The sequence below is a fragment of the Gymnodraco acuticeps genome, unplaced genomic scaffold, assembly GCF_902827175.1.
Source record: "Gymnodraco acuticeps unplaced genomic scaffold, fGymAcu1.1, whole genome shotgun sequence".
Lineage (NCBI taxonomy): Eukaryota > Metazoa > Chordata > Actinopteri > Perciformes > Bathydraconidae > Gymnodraco > Gymnodraco acuticeps.
In genome coordinates, this window is record NW_022991216.1 from 3,200,680 (window position 1) to 3,221,351 (window position 20,672).

General features: G+C 44.5%; 1 protein-coding gene across 1 annotated transcript in view; it reads left to right on the forward strand.

The window, feature by feature from the left end:
- The first annotated feature begins 1,043 nt into the window (after positions 1–1,043).
- Positions 1,044–20,672, forward strand: part of si:dkey-34e4.1 (carboxyl-terminal PDZ ligand of neuronal nitric oxide synthase protein) — an 84,282-nt gene continuing 64,653 nt past the window's right edge. The window contains exons 1-2 of the mRNA XM_034238876.1: positions 1,044–1,543; positions 2,891–2,962. Of these exons, the coding sequence (XP_034094767.1) occupies positions 1,439–1,543; positions 2,891–2,962 (177 nt within the window). The 5' untranslated portion in view covers positions 1,044–1,438. The remainder of the gene's footprint in view (positions 1,544–2,890; positions 2,963–20,672) is intronic.

Consider the following 20,672-nt stretch of genomic DNA (forward strand, 5'->3'; position numbering starts at 1 on the left):
ATGTGTAATGTTAATAGCAGTAATATGACTAACATGGTGAGAGGCGGGAGCTTCATAAAGGCTGAGCATCTTGAGAATAAACATCATTTCCATTATACAACCAAACAGCATCTTATTGTCTGAACAGAGATTTAATTTAGCAGTTTATATACAAATGTTCATGCATTCATGGAAACTATGGCTGTTCAATTTCTGAATTGTTATCCATGAATAGACTGGGCTCCAGTGGGGAACACCAGGATGATGAAAACGACCACATGAGGTTTGTGTGATGAGTCCGAGCTGCTTGATTATTATCCTCCTGACTTAAGGCTCATGGCCTACAGTGAAATCCCTGCATGATGCAATTACGGAAAACTGTAGTCTATTATCTGAAAGGGAACAATATGTTGTTGTATTCAGGGAATGTTTTATGACATGAAATGTTCAATCTATAGGAAAAAGTACTTGGATCTAGTACAAATATAAATAAATACAAAATACAGCCGCATTGACTATAAAATATGAACATACAGTATCAAAAGTAAACGTAGCCATTATGTAGAATGGTCCCTCCCATTGTGATATACAATTATTGGGTTGTATCTTCTTCATCTTGTCTTCTATAACAATGTGTCAGATTGTATGAACTGATCATTATGTAAACAAGAATAATATTTGGCTCTTTTATTAATATCTCCATATAGGTTTATTTACTTACATTGGTGTAATTTATCTAAGTATTGTACTCAAACACAGTTTTCAGGTACTTGAAGTGCAGGTACATTTTATACCTTATACTTCTACTTCAAAATAGTCCGCAATGAGAATAATATACAACTTTGAAAAGACATTACTCTGTTGAAATATAATTCCACTGTGCAGTGTATCGCCCCCACATTGAATCTTCCCCGGTTCCCAGGTATAAATGAATGAAAGTATCTCCTGAGGGCAGGACTCACTGCTCTCCTCCATAGCTTTCCTCCCAGCTCCGGGTTGCATCATGCCTGGCAACTTTGCTCCAATAAGGGGCTTGCTTTGTGCTCTCTGGAGGGAGGCGGGTGCAGGGTTGCTATCAACAGGACGTGAGTAAAGCAAATACCCACACATGAGCAACATCACCCGCGGAGAGGTAACACCACTGGATTGGATTTCCCCCGCAAATTTGGAAGAGTCCACGTGTTTATTGCGTGATTTGTGCATGGAAGGAAATCCCTAAGTGTGTGTATCGGTGTTTTGTCACAGGAAAAGCGGCGCCCAAATCTGTCCTTCCTGAGGACGGGGGACCTTTTTAAAACATTTTTATATCAACAACAATGGACTGCGTTTCCACCAGGAACTTTCTCTTGGAGACACACATATGGGATTGTAGCGCTTCAAACCCGGACGACATTCGTGTGTTTTAGTTGTTAAACGGTGTGACTGTCGTTGAGGGGGGGGTCGGCGGTTGGAGCCCGTGATGCCGGCGAGGAACAGGTACAACCTGGTGGATGATTTGGCGGACTCAAGGGTGCCGCTGCATAACGAGGAGGCGTACCAGCATGGGATTTCTTTCCAAGCCAAGGTGAAATAAAAAAAAGAGTGCTTCTTTTGGAACCGTGTGACCACACAGGGAATTCAGTATAGTGTTGTTTTGGAGCGGAGTGGCAGGTGCAATGGAGCCTTTCATCCGGTACCCAGCATGAAGTTTGAACGCATGACATTGTACTCAACTAACTGCACAGCACACATGTGGTATATTGTTGCAGGTCTTATGGAGATTGTAGTTTATGTAATCCCTAAACATTTAGATAGATGTCTTTTTTGTGTGGTGCTTACAAGTAGGCTACTGGTGGAAGAGGATTCAGTAGCAGTAGAAATACTCAAGGAGGCTAACATTCAAAATGGTCCTTTAAAGTACTACATTATTGTAGCACAAAATTACTTAATGTTCAACAAGTTCTAATTATGCAAACAGGACTAAAATCATACATATATTTCATTTATTGGCTTTTACAGAGCATTAATGTGTTCATCACTTTCTTGATGCAGCTTGTTAAGAGAGCTGAATTGAACTACTTTATATATGGCTGTGTACTGTAGGTTACCCAATAATAATATATCAACATAGGCTACAGTATGTGACTTGATATATTTGAGGTGATTTGTATTAATGATATTAACCTGCAAAATACTTTAGTATAAAATAAATGAAGGGAAGTAGAAGTGCAATATTTGCCTTAAAAGGTATTTGAGTCCAAGTATAAATAGCATAAAATGGAAAGAAAAGTACTATACCTCAAAATAGAACTTAAGTAGTCTAAAGTACTTGAGTAAATGCACTTAGTTACTTTCCACTGCAGCTCAAAGTGAAGTGAATTGAGTGTATTTTCAGGTTTTCCCTAGTCATTGAATTATTAACATCTCGGAGAAGAAAGCTTGACAGTATTCTGTTTTTAGTGGCACTATTCACACAGCAATCTGCTACTTTATTATGGGCTTTCTTGATGTTTTTCTTTTCTTTCTTTTTTGAGGAGGGCAAAGAAGAGTGCAGTGGTAGAAAGGGTTACAAAAAGTGTTACTGTTGTAAAGTTCAATCACAAAACTGCTTGTACCTTCTATGCTGTTACAGTAGGACTGTTTATCAACTATGTTTCTCATCCATGTTGGTTTTCTTTCTCAATATGGCTTTATTTCAAATAATACATCCATATGCCACTATAGCAGCATGTACATATTATATCAAATGATCGTCAATTCATTAAAAAGTGCATTATTATCCAAACCAACAAATGGATTAATAACCCCCCCCCGAAAACATCTTATTTTGTGAATGGTCTGTTTTTTTTTCTACCTCTTTAGAAGCTGTTAAATGTTCAGCTGGAGTGTGTGGGATTACACCTCTGACTTTGTGTGTTTTTGTTTACTGCAGTATGTGGGGAGTCTGGACGTGCCCAGGCCCAACAGTCGGATGGAGATCGTGGCGGCCATGAGGAGAATCAGGGTAAGATGTAAACACAATGTCATGTGTGTGTGTTTAAGAGCGCACACGCCACAGTCCTGTGGTGATCTAATTTGAACTCTCTTTACAATAATGCACTGAGCACACACATCCAAAGAGTATTTGTGTCTGTCAGATGACATTTATATTGAGACCGTAGTGACGCATGCACCCACTGGCTGGACAACAGATCACGACTTCAGAGAAAGCAATGCAGGGGTGAATTCTGCAGAAAGAAAAAGCAGTAAGAGATTTATTGGCTGAATACTGTGTTACCCTTTCTATAAATGTTTTTAAAAGTTCAAGGACACAGTGTGTGGGCATGTTATGGCTACCTTTGATGAAAGTCAGTCTGTTTCCTTCCTGTGGAGAGGCTAGTAGCACAAATCAAACCTTTTTAGAATGAATGAGTTTAATTTCATTTCTCGCCTGGCATTTCCTCATTCTTATTCATACTATCGTATCATAGCCAGGCTTGTTGTTTTTTCTTCTTCCCATAAAGCATTAGCAGTCAGTAGTGTTACTATGGGGATCCTGTAATCATTTTCCCCTTTCATGTCCCAGTGGGTCAGCGTTTTCCTCTAGGAGCACAGTGGTATCAGAGACCTGGATTTATTCTGTCATTTAAGTGTGGCTCACTGTACTCGCTTGTTTCAGACATGACGAGGCTCTTTGAAGCTGAGTGAATTTGCAGCATGATTTTCTTTTTAAAGCTCAGCAAAGCCATAATGTGCATTCATCATCTTAGAAATGCGTGAGTTTAAAGGGGCCCTATTATGCTGTTTAGGGTTTTCCTTCCCTGTATTTTATACAGAGGCAAAAATGCCACTTTTATCTCCTACACCCAAAATGCACAACAAAAAGGTCTCCGTTTGTTACAGATTCCTTAAAAGATCACACCAATATCTTTAAATATCTCCATTTTGAATCCTATTGCAAAATCATTCAAAAACACTGGCAATTCATTACTTATTCAAAATGTTGCAGCTCCACAATTATGAAAACTGAAAATTAGCATAATAGGGCCCATTCAAGGCACAACATTCCAACTTTTTTTTTTACAGCAGTTTTGGGGAATCCGCCATGTTCTTTTTCAATACTTTGTTTTGGCTCCTCTAGTGTAAAGGATTGAGGTTGGAGAAGGCAGTGTATAACATCTGAGAAACCCTGCTGTTAGAGAGAGATATTTTAGGCAGAGACAGACGTTGTCACGGTTTGTGCAGGAAGCAGGACCCAAATGCAGATTAAAGTGACGAAAAATAGCTCCTTTATTTCAAGGCTCAACTATTAACAAATACAGAACAGAACACTCACCGCAGACCAAGTCAAAACACAAGACGAACCGACAAAGACAGACGTAAAAACCAGAACTTAAATACACCCAGGACTAATCAAACAAACACGAGACAGGTGAGGAGGTAGGAGAAAACACAGAGGCACCAGGTGAACACAATCGGGTAATCAGGGAGGGAAAACAGACAGAAAGCAACAAGCAGGAAACGGGGGTGAACAATTTACAAAATAAAACAGGAAACCCAAAGACAAGACAAGACAAAACAACAACACAGACAGGTGTGTGTGTGTGTGTGTGTGTGTGTGTGTGTGTGTGTGTGTGTGTGTGTGTGTGTGTGTGTGTGTGTGTGTGTGTGTGTGTGTGTGTGTGTGTGTGTGTGTGTGTGTGTGTGTGTGTGTGTGTGTGTGTGTGTGTGTGTGTGTGTGTGTGTGTGTGTGTGTGTGTGTGTGTGTGTGTGTGTGTGTGTGTGTGTGTGTGTGTGTGTGTGTGTGTGTGTGTGTGTGTGTGTGTGTGTGTGTGTGTGTGTGTGTGTGTGTGTGTGTGTGTGTTCCTAAAATTCCCAAAGCTGACAAATCAATAAAGTTGTAAACCAAACATGATCATGGAGGTGATAAACGGCAGGGCGAGGCAGAACATAAAACAGGCTTTTTATATTTATTTATTGACATGATGTTGCTATTCAAAGATATACACTCATTGGAGCTTGTTTATGTCCGAGTATGATGATGCATACATGTTCTGTATCTTAAGTACCTCTTACGGTCTAAAGAAAGCCTACATTCATAATGAATGAGTTACTATTCTGAGGTTGCAACTCTCAGGCTATTGTATGGAATATCTTTGTTTTTAAGTCAAACAGAACACTGCTTCATGGAGTCCCCTGTGTGACTAATGTGAACAGAGAGTCTGCCTGAGTGCACCGATCTATAAAAATACAACCTCATTTATTATATATGTGTGTTTAATGCATTCTCTGCTTACTAGAGAGATGTTACTATTTTTGGACCAGTGGATTGGCATTTTTACTGTGTCATGTTATCTTTGAATTACTTTACTTTTACTGTGGCTACAAGTGGCAATCAAAAGATAATGTAGAAATGTATTTCCTGATATTGAAATATATTTTTACTGCAAAAAAAAAGTGAGTAATGTTCATCCTACATTTTGTAGGCTAGATTAAGGAGTAAAGGCATCAATCTAATGAACATTTAGAAGTAAATTTAAAAGGCTATATCAACATTGAGTTGAACACGGGTCTGTTTTATATCTTGTGAGTCAAGTTTTTTTATCCAAAGGTTTTTTAACTTCTTTTGAAAGTTCCATTGTCTCATTTCTTAAGTCAGGTACTGCCTTGTAGAATCAATAGTACGCCTGGTGTGTGTTTGTGTGTGGCCCCGGGTTTTGAAACACATGGAAAGCACAGATTGTTTCTTGTGGCCAAACTCTTCTTTAGGGAGCCCCCTCCCACACTGTGCCTACACTGAGTGAATGCAAACACATTTAGAGGGTGGGCGTGCGCTCTGCGTTGGCTGCCAAGTTAAACGTGATTAGCTTTGTGCAGCTGAATATTGACTGGCCTTCCTGACTCTCGCCTCATCTCTTTTCACTGAAACCTTGTCTTTATTTTATTTTTAAAAGAAGCACAACCATTTAGCTGAGGGACTGAGTGTGGAGGAGAGTGATTAAAGAGAGTGGGGAATGAACTGATGGCACTGAGGAGAGAGACTAGAGTCCTGAAATCAAGAGGGGTTGTTGGCTGGCAGAGCCGAAGTCGTTTCATCTCCCTCGACTAATCTGTTTAGTCTCAGTGGATGTGAGGAAACAGGAGCAAACATGAGCAGGGAGGCAGAGCAGCCTGATCCTCGCTGAACAAACACTGAATCTGGGTTTGACAGTGCTAGTTCAGTCAAGTCCTCACACACCTGCCATTCCCACAGCGAACAAAGAGAAAAAGACACAATTTTGTATCCTGTGGATCTTTTCAGAGTTGTGTTTTGTTAAACCTTCTCCCATTATGTCTGATTGGTCCTACTGTGCTGGTTCATAATAATTACTTTCATTCAGTTTGACCGGTGGCTTAGAAACCGCCCCAGTAGTGAGTTCACTTAGTATTTGCACGTATGAATGTGTGTGTGAGCTCCAGTGCTTTATAATAGAGAGACCCCTTGCATTGTAACGACCTCCACAATTGATTAACGAGGCTGAATGATAAAAGTTGCATCCCACACGGAGAGATGTGGTTTAGTCGCTCACAGCTCACTGCTTTGGAAAAGGCATGTCCTGGAATATCCTTGGGAAACAAGCAGGCCGATGTCTCCTCTACGAAAAAAAATTACGGACATTCTCGCCTCCTCACCCCTTCTCTCTCCTCCTACCAGAATAGACGGTCTCAATTGAGCACATCTCTGCTATCTCCTCAGTGCTGACAGGAATAGATTTAGGCTGAGGGCAGGCTGCATGCCTCCCTTTGAATTTTGATCGGCTCTAATGGGATTTTAAGCCTCCCTCGTGTCCGTCAGGATGCAGCCTCCGTCCTCTCGCTGCCAAGAGTCTTGCTGGAAATTGCCTGGCTCCCTTTGGTCCCATTAGTTATCCGGACATCTCAAGTTAGAATATTTCTCTGTCGTGCAAGAAAAAAGCAAACCATATCGTTTTTAGGGTTCCTCTATTTCAGTATAGTGCTGTTGAGCCTGTATCAGGTTTTTTTAGAGAACTGTCATGACACAGAAGTCAGGAGCAGATCTTTGACTGCCAAGAGGAATGAAGTGAGAAAACAGGCACTCTGGACCCGTCAGAGCGCAACAGCATATTTATTTATTTTGTAGTTTTACCTTTTTTGTGTCAATTTTTTCAAAAACTTTAGTGAACAAAAACAGCTCTGGGAAGCAAATACAGTTACATATTGGTACATTCTGGCATGCAAATATTGGCATAACATCTTTCCATTGTATACTTTGCTTGAGGATTTTGTCAACTAAAACCCCATGAGATGCTTTAAAAGCCAAATAATCAAGCAAGGCTAAGGCATGTGTGTTTAATATGAACCATCTTGTTTCTCTTCTCTATGTGACCACCTGTCTCTCACTCATACAGCACTGTGGCAGCAGTCAACTCTATTTGCCTGCAGCCAAAATAAATAACTTCCACCAGAGGAACAGAGAAATATTTCACTTTCACCGTAGGAAATATTTCTCTAGGTATCAAACTGTCTTACTTTATATTCACTCAGGGAGACTGAATATGCTACATTTCAACAGCTGTTGCATAGTTGAATATCTTTCTGTTATCGTGGACTCGTATTGACCATTATCGGTGCCAAACAATATGGTGAACGATAATCCCACCTTATGTTTACTGTCAATCACATTTTTGTTTAACAATGACACATCCTGCATGTCCCAGAAACCAGGGGGAGAAATGAGAGCACAGATTAACTCGTGGGGGGTAACAGATCTTAAGCAAAGTGAGGACGAATGGAAGGGTGCTGTTCTATGTGCACTCACATGTGTGAAAGTGGGATATGCACTATTTAGGGGAGGCATGACACATATTTGGTGGGGGGGGGGGCATTGTTTTCACTTTGTATTCATGGTAGCTTAATGGCAGATGTACAAGAGCATAGTCGCTGACCTATATGTGTACTGGATCAGACGTGATTTTAGCTTTGAAAGGGGTGCAGCTACTCTTTGTTTAACCGAACCCCCAGAGAAAGGGGGGTGGGGGCCCATTCTTCTTTACAAATAATTAATTCACAATACATGATCAGTGTTTTAAAGTGAAGTGCTGCATGATCTGCTCTGTTAAGACCCGGTCACACCAGAAAGTGGCACAGTATATGTATGTGGACAATATTTCAGTATGATAATTAATAATCTTTTAAGGAAATGCATCGGGATTAAATCATATAAGAAAAGTTTGTGGTATTCAATAAAGTAATCATGACATACAAATTATAAGTAACATTTCCCAACATGTGTGATGTAATTTCTTTTTAGTAAATATAATTTGAAGATTGTTTTATTTAGGCAACTTTACTTTAACGGTGTATATATTAAAATATCTATTTATTTTCTCTATTATACGATACGATACGATATACTTTATTGTCCCCGTAAGGAAATTCGTTCTGGGCTCCGTCCAGCAGTTCCGCATACATGTACATAATATACAAACATAGTGGACATTTAAGAGACATACACATATCATCAATCATACACCGTTTGAACAAACACAATACACACAGACGCACATACTGACAATGGCGACCTATTGCACAACCCTCATGGCCAACATTTAAAAAAAATATATTAGAATTATAATCTTTGCACTGAAGTACGTTATTATAAGAGAAAATACTTTTTTCTGACATTTCATAGACCAAACAACTAATCCATTAATCAAGAAAACAATCAACAGATTAATTGACAATAAGAACATGTTGTAAGTTGCAGTCCAAAATGCTCAATTGCAGCATTTCCATTGTAATCTACAGATTTCTTCACAATTGTTTTTTTGAAATGCTGGTGTGACCCAGCCCCCTATTTTAACTTTACTTTAAACCTAATGCTGCACACTGTAAATTAGCTGACACCCGCACTCTATGGGAAACACCATTTTATTTTGCCAGCAGACAGTGGAGTCACAAAAACATGACCTCAGTTAAATCATTTTCTCTTCCTGCTGAGGTGGAATATTTAATTTGACCTTTTTTTAAAAGTGCATTTGGTGCATTTCCTGAGTGCAAGCACTTAAGTTAATGTTTCATCGTGTATCTTTTTAGTTTGTTGCTGATCTCATAAGCTTTTTTTCAAACTGTTGTGTGTATGTGTGTGTTGGATAAATACGCTGAAGGGACAGCAGGTCTTTGCTCACATGGATGGACAGACAGGTGGTGAGTGGTCCCTGCCTCCATAACCAGCATAATGTTGCACACACACACACACACACACACACACACACACACACACACACACACACACACACACACACACACACACACACACACACACACACACACACACACACACAGGCTTATGCTTATGCTTATCATCTCCCCTCAGGCGCTGCTGTGTCTTTCAGTGCAACAATTAGTCAAGTCTTATACACTCAGATCTCCCCACGCTCACCCAAAACGAGACCCACGCTTAGGACAAGACATTTCTAAAGCCAGGAACTCCATCCTGCTGCACAGCCTGAAGGCACCATTTCTTCAAAGACATTCCCCGACCATCGCTCTCTTCAGCCTCAGGATCTTTGTATTGGATACATAAACATAAAGGTTGTTATTTGTAGTATTTCCAGACTTGACACAACACAGATGTTGGATAAAACCTTCCAAATCTAATGTTGGCATTGTCAAACCAGGTCAGCTGTGTTATTTGTTCTCTGTTTGGGACAATTGCAATATGTCAGCAAGTCAAAGCTTATAGTTGTGTAAAGTGTAAAGGTCCCAAAAGAGCTCATAGCCAGAAACTGATTATATGAACAGTCATCTGTTACTGCCAGCTGCACAGCCTGCTGTAGCTTATCTTGAGTACAAACACAACTTAAATCAACTTCCCTGGCTGAATCTACAGTGCAGGAATCTCATGAAATCTAGAGACCAACTACTAAAGCAAAGCTTGAAATCCGGACTATCCACTGATAGACAGAAATGCACTCGTAACAAGATAACACAAACAATAAGGCAGGCCAAAGCAAACTTTTTCATCAACATAATTGAAGGTGCGAAAGGTAACAGTAAAAACGTTTGGCAAATCCTAAATAAACTATTAGGTAAACAAACCAAACAGGAAATAATGTACTAGAATTAAAAATCAATGATGCCCTGATAAAAGACCCTGCAGTGTTGGCCAGCTCTCTATATGAGTATTTTATAAATAGTGCTCTGGACATTACAAAGCTCTTCCCGCCATCTGAGGTCTCACCCAGCCCGACTGTGGATACACACCCCGTTTTTGACCTGGAGGAAGTCACAGAGGCTGAGGTAAACAAATATAATCTTAGGGTTAAAAGGTTCTAAGGCTAGGGATGCATATGATTTCGACACCAACTTTATAAAGACAAATATTGACGGTCTAATAAAACCAATTAGTATGCTAGTAAATCAATCTCTTAGCACGAGGGAAGTTCCATTGTCCTGGAAGGTGGCCACGGTGACACCGATCTTTAAATCTGGGGATAAGGCAATGATGTCCAATTACAGACCAATCAGCATCCTCCCCTGTGTCTCTAAAGGCGCGGACACACCAGGCCGATTATCGGCGTCGGTGGGCGCCAGGCCGACGATGAGCGTCAACACGCCCTACTCAGATTGGTGTGTCCCGCACCGTTGGGTCTTTTCAGCCGGGCCGACGCCTTTTCGGCGAAAATAAATCACTCTGATTAGCTGTTCAGCTAGCGAATCAGTGCATTAGAAGCAGTGTTGTGCTAGTTACTGAAAACCAGTAACTAGTTACATTACTAGTTACTTCATGTCAAAAGTAACGCAGTTACTTTACTAGTTACTTACACCCAAAAGTAATGCGTTACTGTGAAAAGTAACGTTTTAGTTACTTAAAAAAAGGGCTCCCATTAATGCCCTTATAGCCTTCATTTCAGTACTGTTATTGCATTGGAGAATAATACAATCTGTTGATCAACTTGACATGCATTATATGCAATCTGGATTGCATCGATATTAGCTGGCTTTCCATTTTTGTATATTCTTTCTCCAGGTTGTTGGAACAAGTTTTCCGTCCCATATGCCGTGTGCCGCCCGGACATGCTATCATGCTAACTAGCTCCCTGAAAGCGGGTGACTCCACTGTAGCAATAGCCTGCATGTGTTCTACAACATACCGTGCAATGGCTTTATCGACTTTTCCCTGGCTAGCAGTCCCTCGGTTAAAATCCAGCCGCTGTTGCTTAGGTGGAGGTGGAGTGGCGTCGGCTGAGTCTCTGTGGTCTTAGCTACTAGCTTCGTCCCCAGCATGTTGTTTTTGCAGATGTTTTAAGAGATTTGAATGACTGGTTTGGGCAGTAGATAGGATCTTTGACCCGCCAAGACACAACTTACATTGAACTAAAACGTTCTTTTCTTTGTGCTCGACAAAAGTGAAATAGTGAGAATATCTCCAGGTGGAGAAACTAGACTTGAGCTCCGCCGCCGCCATGATAGTCTTGTTAGTAAACAACACAAACACGCCCACAAGCGCGTCTCCGCATGTGACACAGGAAGTATCTAAGTACATTTACTCAAGTACTGTACTTAAGTGCAGTTCTATTTCGTATATGGCTTCGCCCTCTAAGGCTATCGCTATTGGTTTACCCTTCTGCGCCCCCGCGCAGTACTGAAAAACACTTGTAGTCCACGCCCACCCGCTAGGTGGGCCCCACCCTCGGGCCTCCTTCCGGTATAAATAGGGAGGTTGCCCGGCGATCTGCTCCCTCTTTTCTTCAGCAACCAGCAGTTTACTGAAGCACGAGAAAAGCAACATCATGAGTAATAAAGAGTGTGTCCGTATGTGCCCTTCGTGCAATACGGGCTACATTATGAGCTACGATTTGCATCCGATATGCGCAGCCTGTCTGAGGCCAGAGCACGCGGACGCGGCTATCAGCCAGCAGGTCGCATGTCCTCACTGTGTGCGTCTTCCGTCATCCGACAGGAAGCGAAGGGCGGACGCTCTAGCTGCTGCGGGTGAGGAAGACGTCTGGGGTGGGCAGGAGCCCATCCAGAACACACCACCGTGGCTCCAGAGGAGGCGGAGGAGATCGCTAAGGCGGCCAGCACGGCGCTCTTGCTGTGCACAGCCGTGGCGGTGTCCCAGGCGAGGATTACAGCCTGGATGACACAGATCCAGCGTCACCTCTGGTTACAGCAGGCAGCGGTCACAGAGCCAGCCAGGAAGGTTTTACTGGACGCTCCGATCAGCTCGGACGGGCTGTTCGGGCCCCAGTTCCTGGCCATGGTTGATTCCATGAAGGCGGCATCGGAGCAGGCGGAGGACATCCGCCAGCACGTCGGCTGGCTCCAGCCAGCGGTGAAGCAGCACCGACACCAGCGGCAGCAGCAGCAGCCAACCCGGCCACAGCGGCAGACGGACAGACACCAGCAGCAACAGCAGCCGAGGCGTCAGAATCGTCCGTCAGCGGCGGCCGGGGCACCGGCCCACACCTCCAGGGCACCGTCCCGCACCTACGGGCCCCCGCCAGAGGGGGTTAAAAAGGGAGTGAGATACTCCCGTTCGGCGTCTGCTCCATGAGAGCCGCCGAGGAGACAGAGCGGCCTTGACGGTTTGGGAGGGAGTGTGAGGAAAATAAAAAGAAGCTTATTTTCCAACATGTTGGCTGAGTCATCAGTTTCAAATGTGTTTCACATATCCCCCACTCTGGGTAAACCAGCTGCCTATGACCTATCGGTTAATAGCCAGCAGGATTCGTTACAAAAGCCTGCGCATTTTAATCTATCGATTAATAAGCTGCGGAGCACAGTAACTACACCAGCTGCCTTCAATCTGGTGATTAGTAGGCAGCATGGTTCGCTGCAGGGTTCTGGTGGTTATAACTTTCGGTTATTAAACCACAGACCTCGCGGCATTCCTCTATCCGAGATACGCCACCTACACACGGTGACAATAAGCCCATGAGCACCGTGGTAACGCCTCATGTGGTTATCACTGCACACACCTCCACCCATCCTCTGAGCGTGTACGTGCATCATGATGAGAGGCGGAGTGAATGCAACATATGGAGGCCTCCTCACAGCCTTTTCGCTAGGCCCACCTTGGGTTGCCTCACGGGGCCTCCGCCCCCCCACCAGGAGAGGGGGGGTAAAAAGGGAGTGAGGTACTCCCGTTCGGTGTCTGCTCCATGAGAGCTGCCGAGGAAGCAGAGCGGCCTTGACGGTTGGGGAGGCAGTGTGAGGAAAATAAAAGAAGATTATTTCCCAACATGTTGGCTGAGTCATCAGTTTCAAATGTGTTTCACATATCCCCCACTCTGGCCGGTGAGCCAGCTGCCATGACCTATCGGTTAATAGCCAGCCGGGTTCGGTACAAAAAGCCTCTGCGCTATTTAATCTATCGATTAATAAGCTGTGGAGCACAGTAATTACACCAGCTGCCTTCAATCTGGTGATTAGTAGGCAGCTGGGTTCGCTGCAGGGATCTGATGGTTATGACTCTTCGGTTATTAAACCACAGACCTCGCGGCATTCTTCTGTCCGAGATACGCCATATACACGGTCATAATAAGCCCAGGAGCGCAGTGTTAACGCCTCATGTGGATATTACTGCAAACACCTCCATCCATCCTCTGAGCGTGTACACGCCTCATGATGCGAGGCGGAGTGATACGCAGCGTGTGGAGGCCTCCGCACAGCCCTTTCGCTCTAGGCCCACCTTGGTGTTGCCTCACGGGCAGCGGCGACGAGGGCTCTGGCGTGGCTCGTCGTCATGACAACCACAACACATCTCGAGCATGCGCGCCCGCTGTCAGAGTGTTTCTCGGTGTGGCAGCGCATGTGTTTGATGGACGGATGGATGCACAGGCTGATCAGCAGAGGGTACACCCTGCAGTTCGCCTCCCCCCCCCCACAGTTCAACGGGATACAGGTGACATGCCTAACATCCCGTGAACAGTGTCTTGCGCTCCAAACAGAGCTACGGGAACTCCTGTTGAAAGAGGCTATTTCCAGGGTTCCCCAGGAGGAAGAAAATCAGGGGTATTACTCCCGCTATTTTCTTATCCCGAAAAAGACAGGGGGAATGAGACCCATCCTCGACCTGTCAGTTTTCAACAAGGCAATAATGAAAAGGCCTTTTCACATGCTGACGGTCAAAAAGGTGCTAGAGTGTGTTCACTAGGGAGATTGGTTCACCTCTATAGACCTAAAGGATGCATACTTCCATGTACCCATCATTCCGCAACACAGGAAATGGTTTTCTGCGGTTTTCATTCCAGGGAATAGCGTACCAGTACAACCGTCTGCCGTTCGGCTATTCCCTGGCTCCTCGTAGTTTTTCAAAGTGTGTAAAGACGGCGTTGCAGCCGCTACACAGAGGAGGGATGAGAGTACTATTTTTACCTGGACGACCTGCTGCTGCATGGCTCGCTCCAGGGAGGAAGCGGCTTTACAGACGGTACAACTCATATTGTATCTGTCAAAGCTGGGTTTCATGATAAATTGGGAAAAGAGCTGTCCTATTCCAGCCCAGAGTATTGTTTACCTGGGTGGAATTGAACTCAGCCCGCATGAGAGCACGACTCTCACGGCAGAGAGTGGAGTGGACACGCTGACAGCTCTCCTTCGACGTGTCACACCCCGCAGCGTGGTGACGAAAAAGCCCCCCACAGTTCAATGGGATACAGAAAACACTCCTGTCCTCCCAGAAGCTATGTCTTGCGCTCCAAATCCGAGCTGCTGGAACTCCTGTTGGAAGAGGATATTTCCAGGTTTCCTCAAAGGGAGGAAAATCAGGGGTTTTCACTCCCGTTATTTTTCTAATCCCGAAAAAGACTGGGGCAATAAGACATCCTCGATCTGTCAGTATTTCACATGCTGACGATCAAACAGGGGCTGGAATGTGTTCACCAGGACGACTGGTTCACTTCCACCTGAAGGATGCATACTTCCACGTACCCATCATCCCGAAACACAGGAAATTCCTGCGGTTTCTCATTTCAGGGAATATCAGACCAGACAATCGTCTGCCGTTTGGATAGTTCCTGGCTCCTCCATTTTTGGTGTAGAGAAGGCTGGAGCCGCTACACAGAGGAGGGATGAGAGGGGTGGGTTTCCTTGGACGACCTGCTAGTTGCTGGCTCGCTCCAGGGAGGAAGTCGCTTTACAGACGGTACATCTCGTATCGCATCTGTCAAAGCCTGGGTTTCATAACAAGTTGGAAGAAGAGCTGTTCCCTTCCCTCTCAGACAAACGTTATCTGGAGTGGAATTACAAACTCAGCCAGCAGCAGAGCGCTCTCTGGCAGCGAGTGAGAAACTGACAGCTCTCCTCCGGCGTGTCACAAACCACACAGCCCTCTCCGTAACACAGCTCTGCTCGGCATTAGCGTCAGCTGGTCACAGGGGGGATTCCCCTGGGTCTCCCCCACAGGGGGAGTCTCCAGAGGTGCTTCATTCACTGCAGAAGCCTGCTGTTTTAACCTATTGGTTTATAAACTGCAGAGCTCGAGGCATTCCTCTGTCCCAGATATGCCTTACACACGGTCATAATAAATCCACGAGCATTGTTATAACGCCTCGTGAGGACAGCATACACACACCTCTCATCCTCTGGGCGTGTACGCGCCTCATGATGAGAGACAGAGTGGAATGCAGCGTGTGGAAACTCCCTCGCAGCTTTTTTGCTTCACGGGCAGCAGCGGCGAGGGCGTAGCACGTCACCATGACGACCATTACGGCACATCACAGAGAAGCCTCTCCCACCAGCAGTTCCATGGGATGCAAGAAACACTCCCGTTATCCCAGGAACAGTGTTATTTCCGGCGAATTTAACCGAGGGGCTCGCAGAACGCAGCAGCCGTGCTATGCGAGGAGTATGGAGACTCAGACCGGTGTCACGCACACTGGCGCCTCAGTGGATTTGGCTTTGGTGTTACGCGCACTAAAGAAAAACCCCATTTGAACCTGATCAGGTTCCCCTTAACTGTATTCAGCCAAAGTAGTACTGCTTTTGGCTCTATCAGAGGAAAGGGTGATCTGTCTGCTCTCCCTGTGGCTCCGTCATGTCTCCGGATCTATGGAGATGCAGTTCAGCTGTTTTACGCCCTAACCCGGCTTCATGCCTATAAGGTAATCACAACTCTTTTAGGTCAAGAGTGATCACCCTAGCTGGCTTCTTCCCCCCTCCTTACAGGTCGGAGGAAGAAGAAACATCTCATCTCCTCTGCCCGGTGCGCGCGCTGTCTGCTATGTGGCGCGCACGGCGCATTGCAGCCGTTCTCAGCGCCTGTTTGTGCACTACAGAGAGCGCTCGATCGGGCAACATCTGTCTACACAACGGGCTGTCACACTGGCTGTTGAGGCTGTGTCACAGGCATATGTCTCCTCTGGGGTGGAGCCCCCGGAGAATATCAAAGCGCACTCAACCAGAGGAATTTCCTCCTCCTCGGTGTTTGCGCGGAGGAATGTCAGTGGAAGATATTTGCACGGCTGCATCTTGGTCTCCCCCTGTTCATTTATTCAATTTTATTTGAGGGATGTCTCCCTTTCCTCTCTGACACGCCCTGTACTGGGTGTCCTGTCAGAGTGAGTGACGTCAGGGATCCAGCTGTGCGCCTCTCTCCTGCCTCCGGCACACAGAGAGCGGCCCTTTTTCCCCTCGTAGGAGAGGGACGTTCCCCTTCCTCTGACACACTTCGTAGGGAGTGCCTGGTCAGAGTGAGTGACGTCAGGGATCCAGCTGAGAGCTCTCCTACCTGGCTGACACGGAGAGAGCGGCTGTTCCCCCTCTATGATCGCAGGACAAGGTGGGACCTTCGTCTCTACTTTCTCACAGCGGTCGGTATGTATTGTTCCCAGCCTTCCCCCGTCAGGAAAACAGGTATGTTTTCTCCAGGGACGGGATGTGCCATTACGCATGGCACAACAGGCAGGGGGGTGTTATTAAGCAGGTATGTCTGTGCTTCTAGTGCTGGACGGACCCAGTGGGGCGCAGACTACATCATGCTTCGCCCTTAACCCAATAGCGATAGCCTTAGAGGGCGAAGCCATATACGAAATAGAACTGAGGTTACCTACTGTAACCCAGCTTCTATGAGTATTGGCGCAGCCCTCTAAGCGCTGGGCCACACTGGCTCTACGAATAGCTGAAGAAAAGTTATATTGTATGGGAGCAGATCGCCGGGCAACCTCCCTATTTATACCGGAAGGAGGCCCGAGGGTGGGGCCCACCTAGCGAGTGGGCGTGGACTACAAGTGTTTTCAGTACTGCGCAGAAGGGTAAACCCAATAGCGATAGCCTTAGAGGGCTGCGCCAATACTCATAGAAGCTGGGTTACAGTAGGTAACCTCAGTTCTCATCTCTGTTCGCCTGGCTGTTGACTATATAAAAAAACTAACGCAGTAACGGAGTAACGCACCATGTAGTAACGGTATGAGTTACTGAATTAAAAAAGTAATGCGTTAGAGTACTAGTTATTGCCAAAAATAACGGCGTTACAGTAACGCGTTACTTTGTAACGCGTTAGTCCCAACACTGATTAGAAGCGAAACGGAAGTGAGGGACCCAAACAAACTATTAAGAAGGCAAATCTGAGATTTCATTTAACTCCAGCTCTCGACACAGGTGAGCTTCTCGTTGTAGAGTGAAAATGGAATGCACACGCTATTTGTTGTTTGTTTATATCACGCAGTCTGTTCTTCTTCTCTCGGTTATCACGCAGTCTGTCTTCCGGTTGTTGCCTCTTTTGAATGACGAATACACACTACCGCCGCCTGCTGGTAAGGAGAGTTATTGCCACTCATGCATGCGCAGTTCGTACATGCTTCTTGGCCGTCGGCTGAAGTCTTTGCGGTGTGTTGCAGTGCGACACATGGCAAAGACGCAGGAGACGTGAGGCGACGCAACAGTTGGGGTCCATCTGTGTCAGTTCTTTGTTGTCAGATTGGTGTGTCCGGGCCTTAAGATCACTGAAAAATGGGTGCCAAAACTAATCACCAAACATTTCAATAAAGGTTTCGCTCCACCCCACCCAATGCAGTTTGTTTTTCGTGCTCACTGAGACAGCTAACTGTGTCTTTGTGGAAAAGGTTAAATGTATGTTGGACACGAGCCCATATGTATAGGTGCTGTCTTCCTTGATCTCAGGAAGGCATTTGACACTGTTGACCACCAAGTGCTCCTTACAAAGCTGACTTATTTAAATTTTTCGGCAGATTCAATACATTGGGTTAAATCTTATTTACCAAAACAGTGTGTTTTAGTAAACGGTACCAAATCGCCCTACCTTGTCAACCCTGTTGGGGTTCCACAAGGTTCCATTCTTGGACCATTACTGTTTTCTCTGTACATTAATGACTTGCCTAATGTTTGAATGAAAGTTGAATGTGCAAAATGTATGCCGATGATGCGGTCATCTTTGTACATGGGGAGAAAACACTGAAATTATCTCATCCTGTCTCTCAAATGCTTTGGACAAAGTTCAACACTAGCTGAACAACATTTGCTTACAGTTAAATGCAAAAAAAAACATGATGTTCAGTAAACGACCAGTCAAAATCGAAGAATCCAATGTGTTTTTAAATGGAGCAGAAATATAACTAGTCCCCCACTTCAAGTATCTTGGAGTCATAATGGACTCGAACTTGACTTTTAAGAAACATATTAAGAAAGTATCCAATACCATTAAATTCAACTTGCAACATTTTAAACAAATCAGACCTTTCTTAACTGTGCTAATTAAATGCTGCAAAGTCATACCTCCACTGTATGATTATATCCCACATTGAATACTGTTTGACAAACTGGTCGTTTGCTTGTGCCACAAACCTGAAACCCATAGAACAGCTGTAGAAGAGAGTTTTACAGGACAATTTAAAGAATGTTGGAGCAACAAACAGACGTGCAATCACCGCTAAATGCACTTTTATACAGGGGTATCTCCTCTTGCACTTTATGTAGCACTCTTATCTTATCTTGCCCTTTATATACCATAGCTGCTATATTGTACTGCCAAGTGGTAAATGCTTGTATGCTGCTCATGCTCTTTCTGCTTGTCATGTATTTATTTTTGCTATGTATATAAATGTCATGTTCTTGTATGTTGTATGTGAGGAGACTGCAGATGGAAATTAGCTTAAAGCTAAAATCCGGCTCATTTACGCATTGTTTTGTTTTAAAGTGTTCATCGATGTGCACTGTCCCGATTCAAATAAACAATTAAAGTAAAAGACTGTGTGTGTGTGGTACTGTGTGTCTGTGGTACTGTGTGTCGCTCCGCGTCGCTTCCCACAATGCAGTTTGGCGAAAAGTGACGTCACCCCATTCAAAGTGAATGGTGAAGCGTCAACGCACGCCGCTGTGTGGACTGGCCGTAATGCTGATTGGCAAAAGCTGGTATGCTAGCATGCTAACCAACTAAGCGAGTAAACATACAAACATTAGCTGAATCTGCTCCAAACCTACAGAGGTCAGTGCTTGACATGCTACTATAAGAACCATAACGGAGCGTCCACACTACAGCTTAAAAAAAATCTTGGAGCTGGGCGTGTCTGAAGCTTGGGGATTTTATTCGAGCAACGCGACCAACAACCAATCACATGAATCTCCCGCCCCCGACATACAAAGCAAAAAACCCCGGGGATTTTATGGGAGCAATATATATATATATAAACTCCCCAAACAGGCGAAAACCTACCAGTTTCACCCACTGTCTCTGCCACCTCCCTCCATGACTGGTTCCTCCGGTTTGTATCCCGGTAGGTGAAGAGGGTCTGGTCATACAAAACCGGGTGATTTGCTACGGCGATAATTAGTTTCTCCTCCATCTTTTTTTTAAATATAGAAATGAACAGCGGTTTGGCTAGGGCTTGAGCTGTCAGATTTTCAGAAACGGGATTTGATTGGCTGGTGCTGCCTACTCCGGCGTCAGAAGTTGAACATTGTTCAACTTCTGACGCCGGAGACGGACCGCTATGCTACCCACAATTCAGTTCGGCGAAAAGCGAGGCAATGTGACGTCACCCCATTCAAAGTGAATGGGCAGACGGGTTGGAAACCGTTTTTGAAGCTGTCGAAGCTGTAGTGTGGACGGCCCGTAACTGTTTGTGTCTCTTTTCTTTTTCTTTTTCCTTTCTAGTGACTGTCTGTATTAAGACAAGTTAATTCTCCGGTCTGTACATTTACAAATTTGACTCGGTCACCGAGATTGTCCCAACAGATTTGAATTGGAGTAGAATTTGATGTTGGTTTTCCTCAGCTCGTCTTTTGATGAATGGTACTCTTGAGCATGTCTTCCCTCTCGCTATTATCCTGCAAATCTGAACTAACCACACATTTCAGGCTGCTCCTTAGGTGTCCCTGGCAACCAGCTCTGCCACAAAAACATGTTTCTCAACTCCTTTTTCAGATTTGGGATAGGCTTAAAGTTTGGTGCAGATTCAGAAACTAACCCTGTTTTGATTTGTCATGGATATATGTGATTACAGCTGCACAGTAGCATTAATAGAAGCAGCATTATTTGTTGGTATTCAGTTTTGCAGAACACTCATTATTTGTATACCTTTTCACACAAATTAAAGCACTTTTCACTTATTCTCCATATTCATCAAAATAAATATGAGCAGGTGAGCAAGTCGCACTCCTCTGCCTGGAGGCATTTTTTCTTAGCATGAGTAGACGGATAATCTAGGCCCGTTGTATTATGGTTACGTTTGTTGGATAATGATTGAGAAAAGTGCTGCAGGCTTTTGAGC